This window comes from Mytilus trossulus, chromosome 10 (assembly GCF_036588685.1).
Source record: "Mytilus trossulus isolate FHL-02 chromosome 10, PNRI_Mtr1.1.1.hap1, whole genome shotgun sequence".
In the NCBI taxonomy this organism is placed as follows: domain Eukaryota; kingdom Metazoa; phylum Mollusca; class Bivalvia; order Mytilida; family Mytilidae; genus Mytilus; species Mytilus trossulus.
This window is the reverse complement of record NC_086382.1, coordinates 22,647,904-22,669,850: the sequence shown is the minus strand read 5'-3', so window position 1 is coordinate 22,669,850 and position 21,947 is coordinate 22,647,904. Positions and strand designations below refer to the sequence as shown.

Genomic DNA, 21,947 nt, shown 5'->3' with positions numbered 1-21,947 from the left:
TGGAATAATATTTATCAAGGACTAGACTAAGTATTCTCAAAACCATGACTCTGGAAATCATCCCCCCAAAAAAAATATAAAATAAAAATAATAATAATGAGTGCATATAAACTAAAAGTGTAGCAGACAAATTGTAATAATGTGGCTACAAAAAAAAACCCAACAAAACTACCTTTAAGGATCAGCATACTAGTTTTAACACTTTAAAATATTTCGGAGTTCCAATGGAAAAACCTTAAATGATGTAATTTAAAAAAAAAATCTCAACATCTTCCAAAGGTTAACAAATCGTTGTAAGATTTCGTGTACAAGACAATTGTCAGCAATTTTCATACTTTAAGTTTTACGATTTAAGATCTTTAAGCATTCATTAATACTTAAAAAAATTGTGGCACATTTTAAATAGTTACAACCCACTATCAAAATGATATCTAAATCTAGTATGATCAAATTAAATTATGAACATTCATGAAATATTTGTTACTGAAAGCAACAATCAATCAATCAACATTTTAATGAACATCTTTGAAAAATTTGAAAAATTTTTAGGGTTGTAAAAGCGTCGAGTTTGAACACATTTTTGAATACAAAATGTACTTCGGTCAACGCTTTTACGCCCTCTATAAATCTTCAAAAGTCATTCAATTTTTAAATATAACCAATATGTTTCCCCCTTAAATTTTTGAATAAAATATCAATGTTAATATTTAAGAAAAAGTTTTGCATCACTCCCGCGAAATTCTTACTAATAAAATTGAGAATGGAAATTGGGAATGTGTCAAAGAGACAACAACCCGACCAAATAAAAAAACACAACAGCAGAAGGTCACCAAAAGGTCTTCAATGTAGCGGGAAATTCCCGCACCCGGAGGCGTCCTTCAGCTGGCCCCTAAACAAATATATACTAGTTCAGTGATAATGAACGCCATACTAATTTCCAAATTGTACACAAGAAACTAAAATTAAAATAATACAAGACTAACAAAGGCCAGAGCCTCCTGACTTGGGACAGGCGCAAAAATGCGGCGGGGTTAAACATGTTTGTGAGATCTCAACCCTCCCCCTATACCTCTAACCAATGTAGAAAAGTAAAAGCATAACAATACGCACATTAAAATTCAGTTCAAGAGAAGTCCGAGTCTGATGTCAGAAGATGTAACCAAAGAAAATAAACAAAATGACAATAATACATAAATAACAACAGACTACTAGCCGTTAACTGACATGCCAGCTCCAGACTTCAATTAAACTGACTGAAAGATTATGATTTCATCATATGAACATCAGGAACAATCCTTCCCATTAGGGGTTTAGTATCATACCATCATAGCATATATGAGAAGAACATAACCCGTGTCATGCCAACAACTGTTTTAAGAATAAATGTGTTTAGTTCCGACGCAAATATTAACGCCAAAATATGCAATCTTTAATGACTTGACAACAGTATCGTAATTATATCCCTTCTTAATAAGTCTATTCAAAGGTTTTGTAAGTTTATGAGGTGAATACTGACACCTTTGTGCTTTATAAAGAATATTTCCATAAAAAATTGGATGTGAAATACCTGAACGTATAAGAAGTCTGCATGTTGAGCTATATTTACGAATGATGTCTTTATACCGATGATAAAATTTAGTAAATGTTTTGACTAGTTTGTGATATCGAAAACCCTGGTGTAATAATTTTTCAGTAATACATAAATTTCTCTCGTTAAAATCTAAAACATTGTCACATACACGAGCGAATCGTACAAGTTGAGATATATAAACACCGTAAGATGGTGACAAGAGAACGTCACCATCTCAAAACGGATTATTAACGATAGGAAATGAAAAATCATCCCTTTTATCATAAATTTTAGTATTCAGCTTTCCGTTAGTGATATAGATATCGAGATCGAGGAAAGGGCAGTGGTCATTGTTAGTATTAGCTTTATTTAAAGTAAGTTCACCAGGATACATTTCATTAATATACATACTGAAGTCGTCATTATTGAGAGCCAAAATATCATCCAAATATCTAAAAGTATTATTAAATTTGTTTATCAGATGTTGTTTTGATGGGTCTCTGCTTATTTTTGTCATAAATTGTAACTCATAACAATACAAAAAGAGGTCCGCAATAAGTGGTACACAGTTAGTCCCCATTGGAATTCCGATAATCTGACGATATACGGAATCCCCAAGCTCCAAAAATATAAAAGACGTCCATAATAAGGGCGAGTTTCAGTATTTTCAACCAATCATCCATTGAAATATTTAGTGCAGGTCATGAATTTGTTTCTCTGCTTATTTTTGTTTATTTCCATTGGTGTAGTTTAATATTGGACATAATGCAAGTGCCTGTCCCCAAGTGAGAAATCTCGGCTGTGGCAGTAATTTGATTTTTAATTTTGGGTACTAGTATTTGTGTTGTTTGATTGCTGTCAAGTTGATGTTCATTATAAATCACATTTTTAAGGGTGATCATTACCCATTGCTTGTACTGTTGTATCTTATAACTTCTACTAAAGACAATTTGACAGAATTGCATCCAGTCTTGTGGAAAACCTGAGCAGGGTCTTCAAGCTGTTTGCTGACATTTCAGCTTAAAATTGTAAAGGCGTAGAAAGGAGACAGCAATGCAAACTTTGCATCTTTTAAAAGTCTATGGCTCTAAAACGGCCTTGTTAAAAATAATAAGATGTGCAGTAGTCTAACGTAAACCTAATGAACAGAACATTATGTGAGTTACATGAACATAAATATATAAAAAAGAAAATAACACGGTGGTGGATGATTTTGGGAAGGGGTCCGTTTTTTGCAACTTAACCTTTTTATAAATATGACTTCTTTGTGGTGGAATCCCCTTTTATAGATGACTGGATCCATGTGGTAATCATATGTACTATGATTGCCAATTAGAAAAATCTCCAAGAGAGACCAACATGACTGACATACAAGTTTACAACTAGTCACCGTCAATAATGAGAAAACACATACCGCATAGAATGTTATATAACAGGTCCAGAATAGACCAGTCATTTGACATGTTCCTGCTCGACTTGTAAATAGTTCGTTAACATGAGAATGACTTATATAATAATGTTTTCTGCTTTCACTCCTAAACTCTATCAGTGAAATAACAATTCTAATGCAATTTGTATGTAACAATTATTTTCATTGGCTAAAAGTTGCCGTCAAATCCACAGTTGACCAGGCGTTACTAAGGAGGGACAACCATTTTGAAATGATTGAATCAACAAATGTTCGACTACTACTATATAAACGAAAATAAAACAACACCTACCACGAATTCGCCGTTTTAATGTAATTTTATCCGAATTTGAAGCGTACAGGTAACGTAATATCATCCAGTTTGTAAGTTTTCATTTGTATGACGTCACGTTTACCAATGACGGCTTTGCGCCAAAATCGTTCATGACGTTACGCGGATTTTTTTTTATTTGTCAAATTTAGACATTTTTCAAAGTTTTATCGTATTATTTCTTTTTGTAATGCATTAGAATCGGAATAACAGTACTGTAGTTGAAGAGTTGCCACCGTCAATTTTGATTTGACGGTCGCAAATCTCCGTTTTACTGTCTCCGCTACGCGTCGCCAGTAAAACTGCATTTGCGACCGTCAAATCTACAATTGACGGTGGCAACTCTTCAACTACAGTACTGTTATTCCTTAAATAGTATCCGACCGTGCAAAACTATCGTGGGAAGTCAAAGTAGTTACCCCCCTCATTTTCGTCGTCAAAACATACCTTCAAGAGCGTATGACAAAATTATCCATGAAAAAAAAGTGAACGCAATAATAACGGTTCGTATGTGTCAATTTTTTTATTTGCACGTCGTGTTAATCTCAAACCAGACGCTGATACATTATATAAGCTATCTATAAATCATATGACATTTTTGATAGTAAGTTGCAGAATGCAAGATAATCATGATACAAAGAATCTAATTATCACAATCCCAATTTTGATATTCATAATTGTATTTAGTGTTGTACACAGCAAAACCAGTGATGTCCAGTTCCTTTCCAAGTTGATTATTGTTGTAGTCCGAACTTTTTGCTGTATCACTGACTGCTGTTTTCGTCCTAATTGCTACCCAAGCTTCTTTCACTTTTCCAATAATTTGTTTTGCAAGATAGACAGTTGCCAACTGAAACATGGAATCCTGAAAGCACAAAAAATCATAAATGTTATATCAGTTATTCTTCAATGTTCATATTCCAATTTTTTGTCTTTATTAACAACCGGTTTATCAACAAGGATATTTGACCTCATAAGCATTTAGTTTAAATTCATTTTATTCTCGTAAACAGATTATAAAGCCGAAACAAAACCGATTGAATTATTTTATTTGTGTGCTATAATTTTTTAAACGTCCTGTAGCAAATATTACACGTTTAGTCAGTCTGTAAACAAAACAGCAATAAATGTTACTTCAATGATTTGTGTGGCCGGAATGAAGGACAGGCAATGCGTTTTACCAGCGGAACCCGATATGAAAGAAAAAGAGCATTTTGCTTTGCACCATGCATATCAAGAACTCCTTGAATAGTTGTGAAAAGGTAACTTATTGCAGTCTTAAGCCATAATATAAAACATAGGACTTAAAAGGTGAAGACAAACAGTCTTTGCTATTACTAAATTTAAAATGATAGAACAGCAAATTATAAAGGATCCTTAAATGATTAATCTGTGAATATTATATGTCACTGATAGTGAATACATTGGTCATAATATGTCATGATACAAATATACCAGCTTACCGTTTCAAAGCCATAAAGTGAAAGACTCTTCTGCATTTTACTTAAGTCAAGGGATTTTTCTAACTCGTCAAGACCCTGTGTAACACTTTCATTGAGATTATCTCGTCTAAAACTTGTAAACGATGTTTCCCGACTGTAACTGTATAAACCTCCAAACCACGTGACGCTAGTATCCAGATATTTTTGGAGCTGAGACACGTTTGGTGAACTTGTTTCATCTAAAGAACTGAATGGATCAAAATGGTTGTTTGACAAATTGGAAGCATCTTGTTCCCCTGGGATACTCATTGAACTTGTATTGCTGATGAAACTGGAACTTGCACATGGTAGCCCTAATTCATTGCAGTGGTTATCGTCATCTTGCATTAAATTATCGCCTGCTTCTGCGTTACTATAGCCAACATCGTGGTAAAGGTTTTCCACGTCCGCATCATCATCTTTACCCAGCTGCAAACGTTGAAAGTTGTCGTCCAAGTGCTCAAGACCAAATGCGTCTGCATCACACACAAGCTTTGGTCCATATTTCTGGATACTCTGATGAGGATGTTCCGTACATTGCGGTCTAACACAAAGCAAGGTACTCATCACATTGTCTGGAACATCGCCACGCGCTCTTAAGTCAAACACGCGGAGGGATTTGGATGGTATGCCAGATCTTACTGATACAAGTTTACAGTTCTCTTCGGTTAAAACATTAAAACATCCATCTCCCGACGAATGATGCATCTTCTTTAATACGAGCATTCCTTGTTTTGAAATTATATGTTTTTGTGGTTTCTTTATCTTTCTCAGTTTATCCATCCAATCGATATCTCTTGGTTGTTTTTGTGAGATGATTGACTTTTCGGTTATTGAGTTAGACCCGATGTGCCTTCTGATTTTATGTTTTTCAGGAACATGTTGTCTACCTATCGGTACGATAAGAAAACAAAAATTGTTAAATTTTAAAATCGAAATTTATAACATTATATAATCTCATCTAAAAATAAAATGCAGACAATGTCATTTATACATCAGACTTTTTTTTTACGTGTTTGATCTAAATCCATTAAATATACACAAATTCATACTTGAGTCTGGGAGAACTTGATTTATTGTTTAATAGTGATTGGCTTCGAACTATGTTGGGCCTACAGTCCCAGAAAAATAAAGGCAACAGTAGTATACCGCTGTTCAAAACTCATAAATCCATGGACAAAAAACAAAATCGGGGTAACAAACTAAAACCTACGGAAGCCGATAAGGGCCATACAAAAAAAAATTTTATGTCGTAATTATGACAAAGCATGTCGTAATTTCGACATACCGTGTCGTTATAACAACATCGCTGTGTCGTAATTTCGACATAACATGTCGTTATAACGACATCGCTATGTCGTAATTTCGACATATATCATGTCGTTATAACGACATCACTATGTCGTTATAACGACATCGCTATGTCGTAATAACGACATCGCTATATATAAAAGAATATGTATTTTGATTGCCAAGAGACAAAATGACACAAAAATTAACAACTATACGTCTATATAATGCCCCCAATAATTAGAAAAGTCCCCTCATAGTCAGCTATAAAAGAGGGAGGAAAGATACCAGAGGGAGAGTCCCCGAAATTCTGTGTGGCAGACAGTGTTATTATTTAGTTATTAGCTCCCTTGGTAAAACTCCAAATTTCATATTTAATGCATTTTATTGTTAAATAATTTACATGAAGCTTAATAAGTATATATAGACGTATATTACACTTGTATGCAAATTTGTCCGCCATTACATAACATCACACAGGTTCCCGTAAACTTTGACTTCATAATTCAAAACATATGACGTCACAACCAAAACGTGATTGTTGCTTGACGTCAAAAGGTTATTCGGAGGTGATGTAAGGTCATTCGGAGGCAAAATACAGCTAAATACCAAAAGTGTAAATACGTTTATTTGTTAATTGCATAGCTTTTTCAAGATATAACACATTTTCTGTATAACTGTACTTTGTACATATACTGAAAGTTTAGGTTGCTGTGATGAAATACCGCATGTATTAAATGAACAGAAGGGAAAGTTAAATATATATCTACCACCGAAAAAAACCAAATACACGCGCGAAAATTCCGAGATTTACAGAAAGTGGAATATATGATATTGATTACCTTTAGATGACATATTTTTGGTAGTTTTTCTAATAACAAAAACCAATATAAAGACTGCAAAAGATATAGTGAGATAGAATCCATAACTTTCTTCCTGTAGCGTCCATTCACTTATTGGTGCAAGCTTGTCTGAAACTAAAAATATACATAAATTTATAAGCGTGAAAACTAGTGGTTTTATCAACCTCAGAATTTTAATAATGGGCATGACGAAGCTTTTCCAAACCTGGAATAACTATACTTGATGTATATTCTGACCACTTACTCCCCCCCCCCTTTTCCAAAAAAAAGTAAGTTTGACGGTCTTGTACAAAAAACGTTTTCGTTATGATATGAATGTTAAGTTTGACAATGCACGCTGTAAACACTAATTACATCGAGGCTTAAAAAAATAAGTTGATATTTAAAAAAATAATAAATACAAATATACTTTTATGTAGGTATGCTTCTATCGAATGCAAATAGATTTGGGTGTCTGACAATTGCTGATCGATTTCATGTGATTCTCTCAACCAATCGTCGCAAAGTTTGCACGTAGACGTTGGCTCCACATTATTGCACAGTCTACATCCTGGCATGGAATCCAAACCAAATATCGAAAGGAATAAATTTTCTCCCAATGTATCATCTTCTGAGCTGAAAAAAAAGGTAGTCAATATAAGATAAAGCGATATATTAATGTTTTCGACAGTTGCTTTATGAATATCGATAAAGATTTTCGACGTTTCTAAAATATTAGCTTTATCATAATTCACCAATAAGTTCACAAATTGGTTCGTAAATGGGTCTATTTCATATTTCTTAATGCTCAATAAATCAGTTCTTTTCATTTAAGTACTTAAAAATTAGGCCCATTTTGGACATTTTATCAAATTATGATGATTTTGGACAATTTTCAGACCTAAAAGCTTGAGGAAAAAATTGGCCGCCACCTACGATCCAAACTATTTTGTAACCAAAAGATTCCAAATGGGATATAGGATTCATCAATATAATTTGTAAGCAATATAAAACATTTTGGATCGTGGATGGCGTCAAAGTCTAATTATGCCAAAAACAATAAAAATTTTGGACAAATATTGACAAAATTTGATCTACATATTAAAGAAGGACCCATAAAAGAAAAGAAAGACCAATTGAGATTAGAAAGAGATTAGGATTGACGGCCTGCATTTACGTTATAGGTTAAAAAAAAACGACATTTTTTTCTGCTCCTTTTTCGGGCTGTTGTCTCTTTACACATTCCCCATTTCCATTTTCAATTTTATTCACAATTTATAGCTAAAGTTTACTAAACCTAGTCAATGCATGATCCACATAAAACATCAATGCAATGGGTTGGTACCCTTGAATTATAAACGCTCACATAAATATTTACATATACCTTAAACATAGCCCACAACAGCGAATTACAGTTTGTGTCCCCACATCCTTTTACCAGCAATCAGTACTGCAAATTTAAGATATAGCACATGTACAGATAAAGTCTGCTGTACATGATTGCACAATTTGGAAATCGCAAAGGCAGACATAAATGTCCTGTATATATCGGATAGCCAAAACTAATGGTTTTTTTTTTATTGACAACCGGGAAAATAAATAAAATGTATTTTGCGGGCTGATAAACGGTATCAGATGTGCGGGAAAACAAATTTAAATGTATTTTTCGTGCCGATAAACGGTATTAGATGTGCGGGAAACAAATTCACCGATAAACGTATAGCCTATAGGTGTATTTGGGCAAAACGGAATTGAATGAACGATATTCTCGCTTACAATCTAATTTGTACTTATAACGACAGATGTGAGTTAGATTTGCTCCGTCGTTTTTTCTTCGATTTTTGATACGTTTCTTACCTGTAACCGGTAAATAGTCCTAGTAATAATATAAAGGTATACAGAGAAAACTGCGAATTCATTTTCGTGATTTCTTCTTGGGCATTCTATCCTTCATGATCTAAAACGTCGTCTTCCATCTTGTTTTTCCATGACGAAGTAGGAAAGCAAGTCCTTGGAAACGTTCGTTGTGGTCTTATCCCTATAGAACTTTTTGTGACGTTGTCGTGATTGTTTTCAAAGCGACGTTTGTCGGATCATTATTTTCTCTTGATCACGTTAGACAATAATTATAATAAAAGTAAAAATAAAGATAAAAATGATATAAATAATCAATAATAAATAATAATATTAATAAAAATAATAAAATCAGAAGCCCTTGCGTGTATCAATTTCGATTCATGATGAATAGACAAAAATGCGATACTAATTATGACGATATCAAATAAATCTGACATTCTGACGTCGGACTCGGACTTCTTTTCTACTTTGCCAGAGGTATTGGGGGCGGGCATTTGGCAATCCTCGGTAGAATCCGCTACTCTCCTACTTGAGGGTACGGGAATCGGGCGGAGACGAATGTGGGGGTGGGTTTAGATCCAAATAAAAAAAACAAGTTAAACTCCGCCGCAATTTTGCTCCTGTCCCAAGTTAGGAGTCTTTGGCCTTTTTTAGTCTTGTATGATTTTTAATTTTAGTTTCATTTATATAATTCGGAGTTTAGTATGACGTCCATTTTGGGGGGATATGTGACATGTTCACCCCCCTTTTTGCAATATTTTATGGTAAATAAACGCAAAATGTTGCCATGGATACACATAAAAGGAATACATTTTCACCCTTTTAACTCTTGAAAATCAAATCTATGGAAGATACTGATTACAAACATATGCACATGTACAACACAAACAGTTAGGTTAATGTATTAGAAATCCAGGAATAGCAGATGATAAAACATTTTGTGGCTCATTAATTTTAATTTTATTTTCTTACTGTGGAGTGCTACCTTAGTATACATTTTTGTTTAGGGAACAGCTGAAACACTCCTCAGGGTGCGGGATTTTCTCGCTTCAATGAAGACCCATTGGTGGCCTTCGGCCGTTATCTGCTCTTTGGTCGGGTTGTTGTCTCTTTGACAAATTTCCCATTTTCATTCTCAATTCTATGTATGGATAAAATCAGAACGAGAGTTCTTATTATTACGATACTGCACCAGGCGTATTATTCGCAATGATAAAATCCTCGCATTAGTTGGTAGAAATACGTCTAATATTTCTACTATAGGCGACTTAGGATGGACATCATGTTTGAATAAGCAGCGCTTTTCTTGTGTTCGGCTTCTGTTTAATTAAACTAAAACGAATGGATCAAAGCAGAACTGTATATGATATTTGGAGTTTGATATCATGTCGACGGAAGGCTGGAATACGGAGGTGAACAAGATGGTCAACTTGTTGTAAATTAGGTTAGTTATGTGTCATTAAGTACAAAAGTAGCCATGAAAAAAACCCAGTAAACAAGTTATAATATCGATATCCTAAATAATGCAGAATGTTAATGATCGCGGAAAAGACAATGGAAATATATAGAACATACAGGCAATACCAAAGCAACTGTTCCGTGGAACAGTATATGTGTCAAAAATAATTCCATGGTCTTACCGACGTGTAATGACCCTGTTTCGTGCAGGCTTGCTCCCGTTAGCCATCGAGACTGGAAGATAGCCGCCAATATATACCTGTTGAAGACCGTTTATGTGTTTATTGCTCTGACAATAGTGTTGATACTGAGAAACATTTTTTATTGAACTGTATAAGACTTTAAGATACGACCTTTACTCAGAATGTTCACAATATATTAATAGTTTGGACAATTTGAATGATGATTTAAAATTTATACAAATCATGAATTTTTCGAGATTCAGCCAATTTTATGTAAAAGTATTCATAAGTTTTGAATGCGACGTAAATTATTTACATAATTTTAACTGACATAAATTGTTTACTTAAGTATTCTGCTGGTTTTATTTGCCATGTCAAAAATGTATTTCATTCTTCGTTTTATATAATTTTGTAGTGTTTTATCTGTGTGAATTTCATTTACGCTGATTCAAGAAATAATCAATGTCCTCTTTTCTTCGCTTGTACTTTTGTTGTATGCGACTTACAATCTAATATGTTCATTTTTTTACATAAATAAGGCCGTTAGTTTTCTCGTTTGAATTGTTTTACATTGTCTTATGGGGGCCTTTTATAGCTGACTATATGCGGTATGGGCTTTGCTCATTGTTGAAGGCCGTACGGTGACCTATAATTGTTAATGTTTGTGTCATTTTAATCTTTTGTGGATAGTTGTCTCCTTGGCAATCATACCACATCTTCTTTTTTTATATTAAAACAGTAACACGACACGTATAATGTTTTGTTGTTGTGGTTTGTCTTCTCGTTGATTTATTTTCGAGGCTATGTCTTTTATAATAGTTTTGAACATTTTGATTATCTCCTTGGTATCTTCTCTGTCTCTTTAAGTACTGTGACACTTCTTTGTATATTTTTTGCAATCCATTTACTTGTTTTTAATATATACATCCATTTTGTGTATGTTCCATGTCAGGAACCTGTAATTCAATGGTGGTGTTGGTTGCTGTCTTTCATATTTGTTTTTCGGCATTCTGGTCGTTTTCTTTTATATGTCAGAACCTCCTAATATAGCTAACTACATGATATGGATTTTTTTCTCATTGAAGCCCGTACGATGACATGCACTGGCTTAATTACACCCGCTTCATTTGAACTCAAGTGGATAGTTGTCTCATTGGCACTCATACCAAATCTCCTTATTTTATAGGAGTCAATGGATAATTTAATAATTTCGGGGCCTTGTCGTGTTACACTAAGACTTAAAGGCATATGGAATCTGATGTACAGTAGTTGTCGTTTGTTTATGTATTTTATACGTGTTTCTCGTTTGTCGTATTTTTATATATAGATTAATTAGACCGTTGGTTTTCCCGTTTGAATGGTTTTACACTAGTAATTTTGGGGACCTATAATGGTTTACTTTTATAAATTGTTATTTTGATGGAGAGTTGTCGCATTGGCATTCATACCACATCTTCATATATCTATACATGGAAATATCTGCATTTATACGTTGCAACTGCGCCTTTTAGCGATTAAATAATATCGTCTTGTTCGTGATGATGATACAGTGTTTATGTACAGTTTGTAAATAAATATTTCATTGGTACACCTGACAGTGAAGTATTAGGAGAATAACTACTAGTATCTACAACATGCTTAGTTTGGAATCTGTATGTACATTACGTTGTTGTATCCATTTATCAAAATTACATTTATATTTAATTTGAAATCAAAGTACTGAAGTACTGAACATCAGAGGACCTCAAGTTATGTTAAATTATTGATAAATGACAGGTGTTTATATTATACCTGTCAGACAGATATGTTCACCTAATTACAATAAAGTGCAAATAATGTAGTTTGCTATCATGTCTGAGATACTGGTTTTGTGAATTATCAATGATTACGTGGTCAAATGAGAACTGTTAGATTGGCATTATGACCTTATAGTTGCACACATGCAAAAATCGTTAGCATATAACCTATAATAGAGAATCAACATAGAAAACAGTTCTTCGAGTAGCTATATAGTCACTCACTGAACTATGAAAAAGAGATTAAAGACCATCATATTAAAACAGATAAATTGTAATATTAGGACTAAAGATACCAAATGAACAGTAAACTCATAAATCGAAAATAAACTTACAAAAACATGACTAAAACTGAAAAAGACATGCAGACAAATAAAAGTACAATAGAAACAACATAGAAAACTAAAGACTGATCTACACAAACCCCATCAAAACAGGTGATCTCAGGTGCTCCTGATGGGTAAGCAGATCCTCCTCTACAAAAGGCATTTATTAACAATCTTTGTACATGTAGTATCCAGGTCTTCCATTTTCTGAAACATTTAGCTTTTGGATCAATTGCTTATTAAATTGATGTTAACAAAGCAAGATTTATACTATCCCTTATTCTAGATTTTTGTTGCAGTCAACACAAACTCTTTAAATTTTCAAAAATAGCTTCACTGAGTTTGCACTTAAATGGTCTAAATACAAGTTTTTAGTCATTAATGAACAAGATGAATGTATTAGCAAAAAAGAGTAAAAGTTTGATAGATCTGGAAAAAAATTAACAAAATAAAGTCATCAATATCTATTTTAACTAAATATCAAACAATTTTGCAGCATCAGAGTTGAGAAAATTTTGATAAAAACAAGCATTTTGTGAGTAATGCATGGCAATACATAGTCCCAAACCCGATACAAATTCATTGTAATGGAACACAATTTTTACTCTATAATTTTTTCGTGGTGTAAACAACATAAAAATATCGAGACAAAATCTTCAAGCATAATGAAACAAGAGGCTGTCACAACGACAGCAAACCAGATTTATTAACATTTATTTGTGTCCAGGCAATATCACAAGAACCATTACTGATGAACGGTGAAAGTGAAAATCGTCAATATCAAATTTGACCTCCACTTTGTCATCAGTATCAACATATCAAAATTTGAAAAGACGTTTCGTCCCCGAGGGTATCACCAGCCCAGTAGTCAGCACTTCGGTGTTGACATGAATATCAATGATATGGTCATTTTTATAAATTTTCTGTTTACAAAATTTTAATTTTCGAAAAAACTAAGGATTTTCTTACCCCAGGAGTAGATTATCTTAGCCGTATTTGGCACAACTTTTTGGAATTTTGAGTCCTCAATGCTCTTCAACTTTGTATTTGTTTGGCTTTTGAACTATTTTGATCTGAGCGTCACTGATGAGTCTTATGTAGACGAAACGCGCGTCTGGCGTTTAAAATTATAATCCTGGTACTTTTGATAACTAATTAGATTGAATGGTTCATGAGTAAATGCAACAACTTGAATGGAAATGCCATTTTACGATCTTTCAAGAACCATAACTCCTGAACGGTAAAAGTCAAAATCGTCATTATTGAACTTGACCTCTATTTTGTCATCAGTAACAACATATAAAAATTTAAAAAGCTTTGGTTGAATGGTTCATGAGAAAATGCACGGACACGACTGGAAACACCATTTTTCAATCTTTCAAGAACCAGAACTCCTCAACAGTAAAAGTCAAAATCGTCATTATTGAACTTGACCTTCATTTTGTCATATGTAACAACACATTAAAATTTGGGAAGATTTGGTAGAACAGTTCATGCGTAAATGCACTGACACGACTGGAAAAAGTCCATTTTTCAATCTTTCAAGAACCATAACTCCTGAACGGTAAAAGTCAAAATCGCTTTTATTGATCTTAACCTTCATTTAGTTGTCAGTAACAACATTTTAAAATTCTGAAAGCTTTGGTTGAACAGTTCATGAGTTACTGCACGGACAACATTTGATTGCCGCCTGCCGGCCGCCCGATCGCCCGACTGCCCGGCCGCCCGCCGTACATCCCCAAATCAATAACCGACATTTTTGTCCAAAAATCCGGTTAAAAACTTGTTTAATTCTGACTATCTAAGTGAATTTCCTATGTCCAAAGACCACAACTCTGCACACAATTATCAGACTGGAACAAAATTGAACCACTAAACACCAAAAACATCCAAAATGTCATTTTGTCTTTAAACTAGAGGCCCTAAATAGCCTGTGTCGCTCACCCTGTCTATGTGAATATTAAACAAAGGACACAGATGGATTCATGACAAAATTGTGTTTTGATGATGGTGATGAGTTTGTAGGTCTTACTTTACTAAACATTCTTGCTGCTTATAATTATCTCTATCCATAATGAACTTGGCCCAGTAGTTTCAGTGGAAAATGCTATTGAAAATTTTACTATAAAGGCAATAACTCCTTAGGAGGTCATTAACCATTTTGGTCATGTTGACTAATTTTTAGGTTTTACTTTGATGTACATTATTGCTGTTTACAGTTTATCTCTATCTATAATAATATTCAAGATAATAACAAAAAACGGCAAAATTTCCTTAAAATTACCATTTCAGGGACAGCAAACTAACAACCGGTTATTCATCTGAAAATTTCAGGGCAGATAGATCTTAACACTGATAAACAATTTCGCCTCCTGTCATATTTTTTCTGAATGCTTTGGTCTTTGAGTTATAAGCCAAAAACTGCATTTTACCCCTATGTTCTATTTTTAGCCATGACAGCCATCTTGGTTGGTTGGCCGAGTCACCGGACACATTTTTCAAAATAGATACCGCAATGATGATTGTGGCCGAGTTTGGTTTAATATGGCCCAGTAGTTTCAGAGAAGAAGATTTTTGTAAAAGTTAAAGACAACGGACGACGGACGCCAAGTGATGAGAAAAAGCTCACTTGTCCCTTTGGGCCAGGTTAGCTAAAAAAATAGTTATTTCCGTTTAAACAGAAATCTTCTAATGAATAAGTATTTCATCAAAAATGTGATTCTAGAGAAAGGACTTTAACTGAACAAAGAAAAAAGCTTAAAGCGTGAAAAATGAATTTGACCTGGAACTTATCATGATAAATCAATAAACCAAATATCTAACCAAAATCTACAATCACAAAAAAAATCTGATTTGCTGAACTGACAGATAAACAGACCGACAGACACAGTGCAAACCTAAGTCCACTTAAACACAATTTTATCATGAATACATCTGTGTCCTTTGTTTAATATGCACAAAGACCAAGGTGAGCGATACAGGCTCTTTAGAGCCTCTAGTTTATTTTTGCAAATTTCCAGGGAGCTTATTCACAAAGCATCCGTAAGCTAACGGACCCGTTAACGTTTCCGTTAAATTTCCGCTAATTTAATTTCGTATTCACAAAGCCTCCGTTAATTAACGCACCCGTTAACGTCTCCGTTAAATGTTCCGTTAAACCCGATAACTAACGGGTACGTCAACGTATCCGTTAAACGAGCACTTTGCATATGAGTACTGATTTTTTTTTCAATTAAATCTCAGTGAAGAGCCACATGCTACATGTAGAAAAATCAATATTGATTAGGGAAAAATCCCAGGCGTTAGCAATTTCCTCTATCACATGGCTGAGCGGGTTACAATTTTTTTGAATGTTACCCTCTCGTCTAACCCAATCAGAAATCGATAATTTAAAGGACAATGAATTGAATTTATATCAAGTAATTAAAAACAATGATTAAGTTCTACGTTTTGACTTAGATTTTATTATTTGACTGTTAGAATAAAAAAAATATCTTGCTTAACTTTCGTTGTTTTTTTTCTTATTCCTGTAAAGTTGTTATGCAGGTCACGTCAAAGAAAATGCTAAAAACAAAAGTAATATGTAATAGACAACAATGATAGGACATACAGTATAATAAATTAAATAACACATAGCTGAGAGGGTATAGAGCAAATTGGTACCCCTCGAAAAAGCATTGTCAACCTTGGCTTCGCCGCGGTTGACAATGTTTTCTCGGGGAAATAATCTGCTTCATCATCCTCTCAGCTATGTGTCATTTATATAATGACTCTTCCGCTGCAGCGGGTGATATAAAAAAAAAATCATTTGTTTTTAAACTAAAATTGTACATACTCGATCAATGCCCGACTGTTTCCTACGACCACTTTACGATCAAATCGATCTGGTCTAGCAGAGATCAGGCTGAGATCGAGTATAGATGATTTGGTCTAGCTAGTCGAGTAAAGATCGTGTGGAGATCGTGAATTGGTCGGAATAATCGAATATGTATTCAATAATATAAGTGCCGGGTTGAAGTCGTAATGGAATCATCAAGGAGTCGTGAATGGTCGAGATAAGCTCGTGTACAGTCGGTTAGCAGTCTGGTAGAAGTCGTTAATAGGCCTGTTTAAGATTTTGGTCACTCTTGGTCGTAGAAATTTGGACAATTTGGATAATCGAGTTGATATAATCGGTAATGTGAACCTTTAGGCAAAGCTGTTAACTTTTTTCTCAAACTCCTTGCTATAATCATTGATCAAATGAATTATAATTATATTTCTGTTTACAGTAATAGAATATATGATTGGTAATTACAAACAAATTAATACACGAATTATCACATAACAGCATTTTTTAAAAGCTTTTATAAAAAACAAATAGATATTTATACATATATTTGTGGAAATAAAAAAAAAGTTTTTCATCATTTTTTTGTAGGTGCACCCGAGACATACATTGTGTGTGTGTGTTTATACCTATAACAACGCTCAGAGTAACCTTTTCTTCTAGGACAAAAATGTGTCTTGAAAGTATAACATTACCTTGCCAGAAGTATTCGTCACCTTCATTTTTTTTGGATATCTATTCATATAAAAACACATATTTTTGAAAAAATTGTTCTAGGGGCATTTATAGTTGTTGGTTTTTTCAACAAGGCCTTAAAAGACGTAGAATTGTTTAACGTATATTTGTTTATTTGGTAATAGTCTTCAGGTGTTTTTTTCTCTTGATATGAACACATACATTAAATTTTATAATTTAATTTGGTTGAATATATAGCAAATTTCTGAACAAAAAATAAAAATGATTCACAAAAGAAACATATAACCAAATAAACAATAAAAGTTGTGACAATTCTGCTTCTAATGTACCAAGTTGCTTAAAACCAAATCAAAAATAAGCCCAAAATATTTTTTTTGAAAAAAGGGATAGTTTTTTATACAATAGATAGGGGAAAATCTCAAGTGACAAAACGTATGGCCACACTCTGTAGATATAAGCCTTTATATGAGTACGGCGACCTCACTGCTCCTCATAGTACTGATACATAATTTGTTTTATATAATTTTTTTAGTGATAATTGATCGTAGAAGCTAGGGTTACATTTTTAGTTCTTTTATCAAAAATTTGGGAAATACCAGCATACAATGTACCACGATGGAAATTGCAACTCATGTAGTAATTTGACTCCAGCTATAGATAATTTACAAAGGAATAAAAATACTCCTCCTAAGTTTTATACAAATTTGTACATCTACTTTTTATATAGGCTAATATGAAGAAAAAAAAGAAGAAGATGTGATATGATTGCCAATGAGAAAACTCTCCACAAGAGATCGTAATAACAAAGAAATTAACCACTACAGGTCACCGTACGGCCTTCAACATTGAGCAAAGCCGATACCGCATAGTTTTAGAAAAAATAAGATAGGCATATAAGCATTTTTCACTAGTAATTTTGGGGCCCATTAAAACTTGTTGTTCGGTGTGAGCCAAGGCTCCGTGTTGAAGGCCGTACATTGGTCTATAATGGTTTACTTTTATAAATTGTTATTTGGATGGAGAGTTGTCTCATTGGCACTCACACCACATCTTCCTATATTCATTATAATCAAAATATAAAATACATGCAGATCAAAACCTTTAGAATATTTATTCTCATGTTACCGTATTGCTCTTTTGTCGGGTTATTGTCCCTTTGACATATTCCCTATTTCGATTCTCGTTGCTTAAGGTGGTACCCAACACTTTCACTAAAATTAATTTGGCTCGTTTAATTTTCATGAAATTTTGTCAAATTATTTACTTTGACCCTTAAACAAAAATATAAAAATTTCAAAAATTTTGAACCAACCGTTTTGTCAGAAAAATCATACTGGTTATATAGCACTTTGACAAAAAACAATTTTGATCATTGAGAAGCTTAATATTCCTTTTACAAAAAAATGTAATTAAAACGTTTAGCTGACTTTACAGAGTTATCTCCCTGTAGTGTTAGGTACCACCTTAAATATGTTCTTTAGTTATTTTTTCTGTTGAGTTGCTGTATCATTGGCGTATACTTCTTATCTCATATTATTCATACAATTTGAATTCCGTTTGGTGTACCGTTTAAAATCGGATCATCAAACATTTTAACCCAAAGGGTAATGGAAGCTAGCTCAAGAGCTTTTCTTTCAGTCAAAAAATGTGCAAAGGGATGACTTCGTTGGACAAAGTAAAAGAAAAACAAAAAAAAACGTAATATTTATTTTTTTTATTTTTTCAACACCATCCAGTATATTTCAAGTGCATTCAACTATCAAATTTGAAGACATGTTTCACTCATATGAAAAGATTTATATTTATCAAAATATGCTTCTTATTTGGTTTCCGGTGGAGAGATGTTTCATTTGCAATTATACCGCATCTTTTTATTTTTTTATCCTAATTACATTAAGTTCCAGAAAAAGGCCACGAACAGGACAGAATATTAAAATCCAGAATGTGTACAAAGAACACGGATGCCCCACTCGCGCTGTCGTTGTATCTCTTAAATTTGACGTGAAATTGGGATAACAACTCTAATTTGGCATTAAAATTAAAACGGACGAACGAAAATGGGGCATAAAAACACCTTGATCATTATCATTTATATATATAGCATTTTTCAAAGATTACAAGGCATAATTATCTAGTTTGACTTTAGGAAACTGACACTTTTTACTATCTTCGTCGATGTAGGAAGGAGCTTAATGTTTGCTTCACGTCCAGTAGCAAATATTTAATAAATATCCAATGAATGAGAACAAATATATCTAATAAAAACGCAGTCAAAGAAGTACTTTGTTAAGGATGAAGGGCGAGACATTGATTGTATTTGTATTCATATTACATATGTTTCTCTGTAAACTTGAACTTATAGTTTTCAGAGAATAAAATATCCATCTCTCTAACTTGCATAGAGCATAACACTTTCAATACATGAAACATCATGTTAACTGCCCAAAATTTTGACAGGATATTTTGTGTGAGCGTATATACACATCAAACTACGCCAAACGAATGACATACTTGAGACAATATCTGAAAAAGTCTATTTTTTGGCAATAAGAAAAAACAAAAACAAAAATCTTTAGATTCGGTATTTTTATAGCACGAATCGAAGAACACACATTGTGGGTCTAGGAACTGTTGTCTGTAATTCAAACAATTGTTTAATAAGGAAGCAATGGCTATTTTAAAATGGTACAAAAAAATTCCAGTTCTTTCCTGTTACCAAAGTGAATCAATTTTAAAAAGTTTCTAATGGGAATAAGAAATAAGTTTAAGACACTATATGTGGTTAACTAGTATATCCTGCAATAGTTTATCAAATGCCAATCATTGATTTTAGCATTTGCAATACAAAAGGTTTAAAAATATACTTAAATATAGTCAGATATTTTGGTAACATGAAAGAATCTTGAGTAACAGGACAACGGTAACAGGACAGAGTTGGTAAGAGAAAGGATTTTTCTGCTTTATTTTAAAGTTTAAGAATTTAAGATCGGTCACAATTGGAAGATAACAACACACAATGTCATTTATCCTTTGAAACTGTATTTGCAAGATGAAAAATCTGCCTAGGTAAAGAAAAATTCTAAAATAAATTCCCTGCTGTTACTATCCACTATACTAGGATTGCACAATGTTCTCTGCTGTTATCAAAGGGGAAAACCCTATTTTTTTTTATTCAATATACTGTATATTATTTTGAAATTTATTTGATAAGGTGGTGATAACTTAAATTAAATGAAATGGTTGGCATATAGAAGTTAAACTTTTCGATTCTTTAGTGAAATTGTCTTTACCATCCTTCCTGTTACTGATGGTGGTTATGCTGTTACTTTTTATTAGGTAACATGACAGAACGTAACAGAAAGGAATTACGCGATAGTTTTTGTCCTTTATATCACATTAAATGTAAGTGTATTTCCTGTGACATATAACTTTTAAAAAGATGAAATAAAAACACACTTAATGTTGTGGTGCACATTTAAAAATATTCTCAGAAAGTGTAAGAAAAGGCCATAATAGGATAGAATGCCAATAAGTATTTTTCTAAAAATTCGTACCTTGGATGGACTTGAATTTTCAAACCTGGCCGTTTTTCCATCTTTTCTTTGTACTAATGAATTCAGGAAATGATGCTCTTCAAAATACATAATGGGAAAATAACTCTCGGTCTTGTAAACGTTTCCACAGGTAAAAAAAAACTAGTGGTAACAGGAGGGAAATCACCCTTGGGGACAATTTTTTTTTCTCTTAAAATTTGCAAAATTTTATTACTTGCTCTAGTTAGTATATAAAAAGAAAATTAAGGGGCTAGTTTATTATATGATAGATCATATATGTGAGAATCGGACGCCTGTTGAATTAATTTGGTTATAATTTGAATGATTTAGTTTTAAAAAAACACAGGGGACAACATGATTTTGGGGGGGGGATGGATATTTAAATTACGATATTTTATTGGAAGAAATACAAGAATGAGTGTTTAATTGGCAGGAGTTGGTGCATTATATAATTTTGTTTATACTGAAACTTAAAATTTTCAAAATAGATGGTTGAATAAAAAAATAATTGCTGGTGAAGTTGGGGACATGGAAAGTAGACTTTTTCAGATATTGTCTCACTTACATTTTTTTTTGTATGTAGGGAGGGGGGTCATACCCAGCACAGAGACACTTGGATTATTTTAATACACCTGGATACTCCCAACTATATAAGTTTGAAGTCCATCTAATGCCCTTCAGCATCCTTATACATACACACAAAAGATTCATAGCTAATGTCAGAGATAGGTTAGTAAGCTTGAATTAATGACACGTACAATATTTGGAGTTGTCAGTGCAGTAGTTGTTTTTTATTTACCTCTAGAGTTCAAAATGATTGAATAATATGTATTAGGGGTTTTCTTCTGATTAGATACATTTAAATTAGTAAGCATGCGAAGTTAAAACTTGAATCGCATTTCATATAATCCTTGACCAATGATGTCGGAATAATGCGAACTCTAGACAAGATTATCATGGGGTCAAAACAAAATCGAAGTACTGAAGTACTGAACATAGATGCCGCAAGTTCTTTTAGATGGTCACAAAAAATAACATCTCTATACCTGAAAGTGAGGTGAAGGTACATATATATATATATTTTTTCTGAGATAAGTTCGTGTTTTGATGATAAATAAATGAGAGGGATTTCAACCTCACCGTAATAACTATACTGGTGAAATAATGTATAAAAAACGATAAGAAATGTTATTTTGCGTTTAGGTATCAGTTAAAAACGAAAGCCACGTGGGTAGAAATGTATGTGGCAACAATACACGGAAATGCCCTCACGGCCATTCGATGTTAAAATTGATTTTACTTTTAAAGTACTATTTGCACCATTTAC

General features: G+C 33.2%; 1 protein-coding gene across 1 annotated transcript; it reads right to left on the bottom strand.

Moving 5' to 3' along the window:
• Positions 1-3,807: 3,807 nt before the first annotated feature.
• LOC134687061 (uncharacterized) lies at positions 3,808-8,969 on the bottom strand. The gene is made up of 5 exons (XM_063547024.1): positions 8,780-8,969; positions 7,353-7,558; positions 6,923-7,057; positions 4,773-5,680; positions 3,808-4,174 (listed from the first exon to the last, which is right to left on the bottom strand). The coding sequence occupies exons 1-5, from the start codon at positions 8,839-8,841 to the stop codon at positions 3,953-3,955; spliced, it is 1,533 nt and encodes a 510-aa protein (XP_063403094.1). The 5' UTR covers positions 8,842-8,969; the 3' UTR covers positions 3,808-3,952.
• Between the last annotated feature and the right edge of the window lie 12,978 nt (positions 8,970-21,947).

What these genes read in the sequence shown, in the direction of transcription:
- LOC134687061 (XM_063547024.1), bottom strand. Translation starts at nt 8,841, where the DNA reads ATGAATTCGCAGTTTTCTCTGTATACCTTTATATTATTACTAGGACTA. An exon ending in AGAAGCATACCTACATAAAA is followed by an intron (nt 7,058 to 7,352) that starts GTATATTTGTAT and finishes GTATATTTTTAG; the next exon opens with TTTCAGACAAGCTTGCACCA. An exon ending in CAAAAATATGTCATCTAAAG is followed by an intron (nt 5,681 to 6,922) that starts GTAATCAATATC and finishes TCGTACCGATAG; the next exon opens with GTAGACAACATGTTCCTGAA.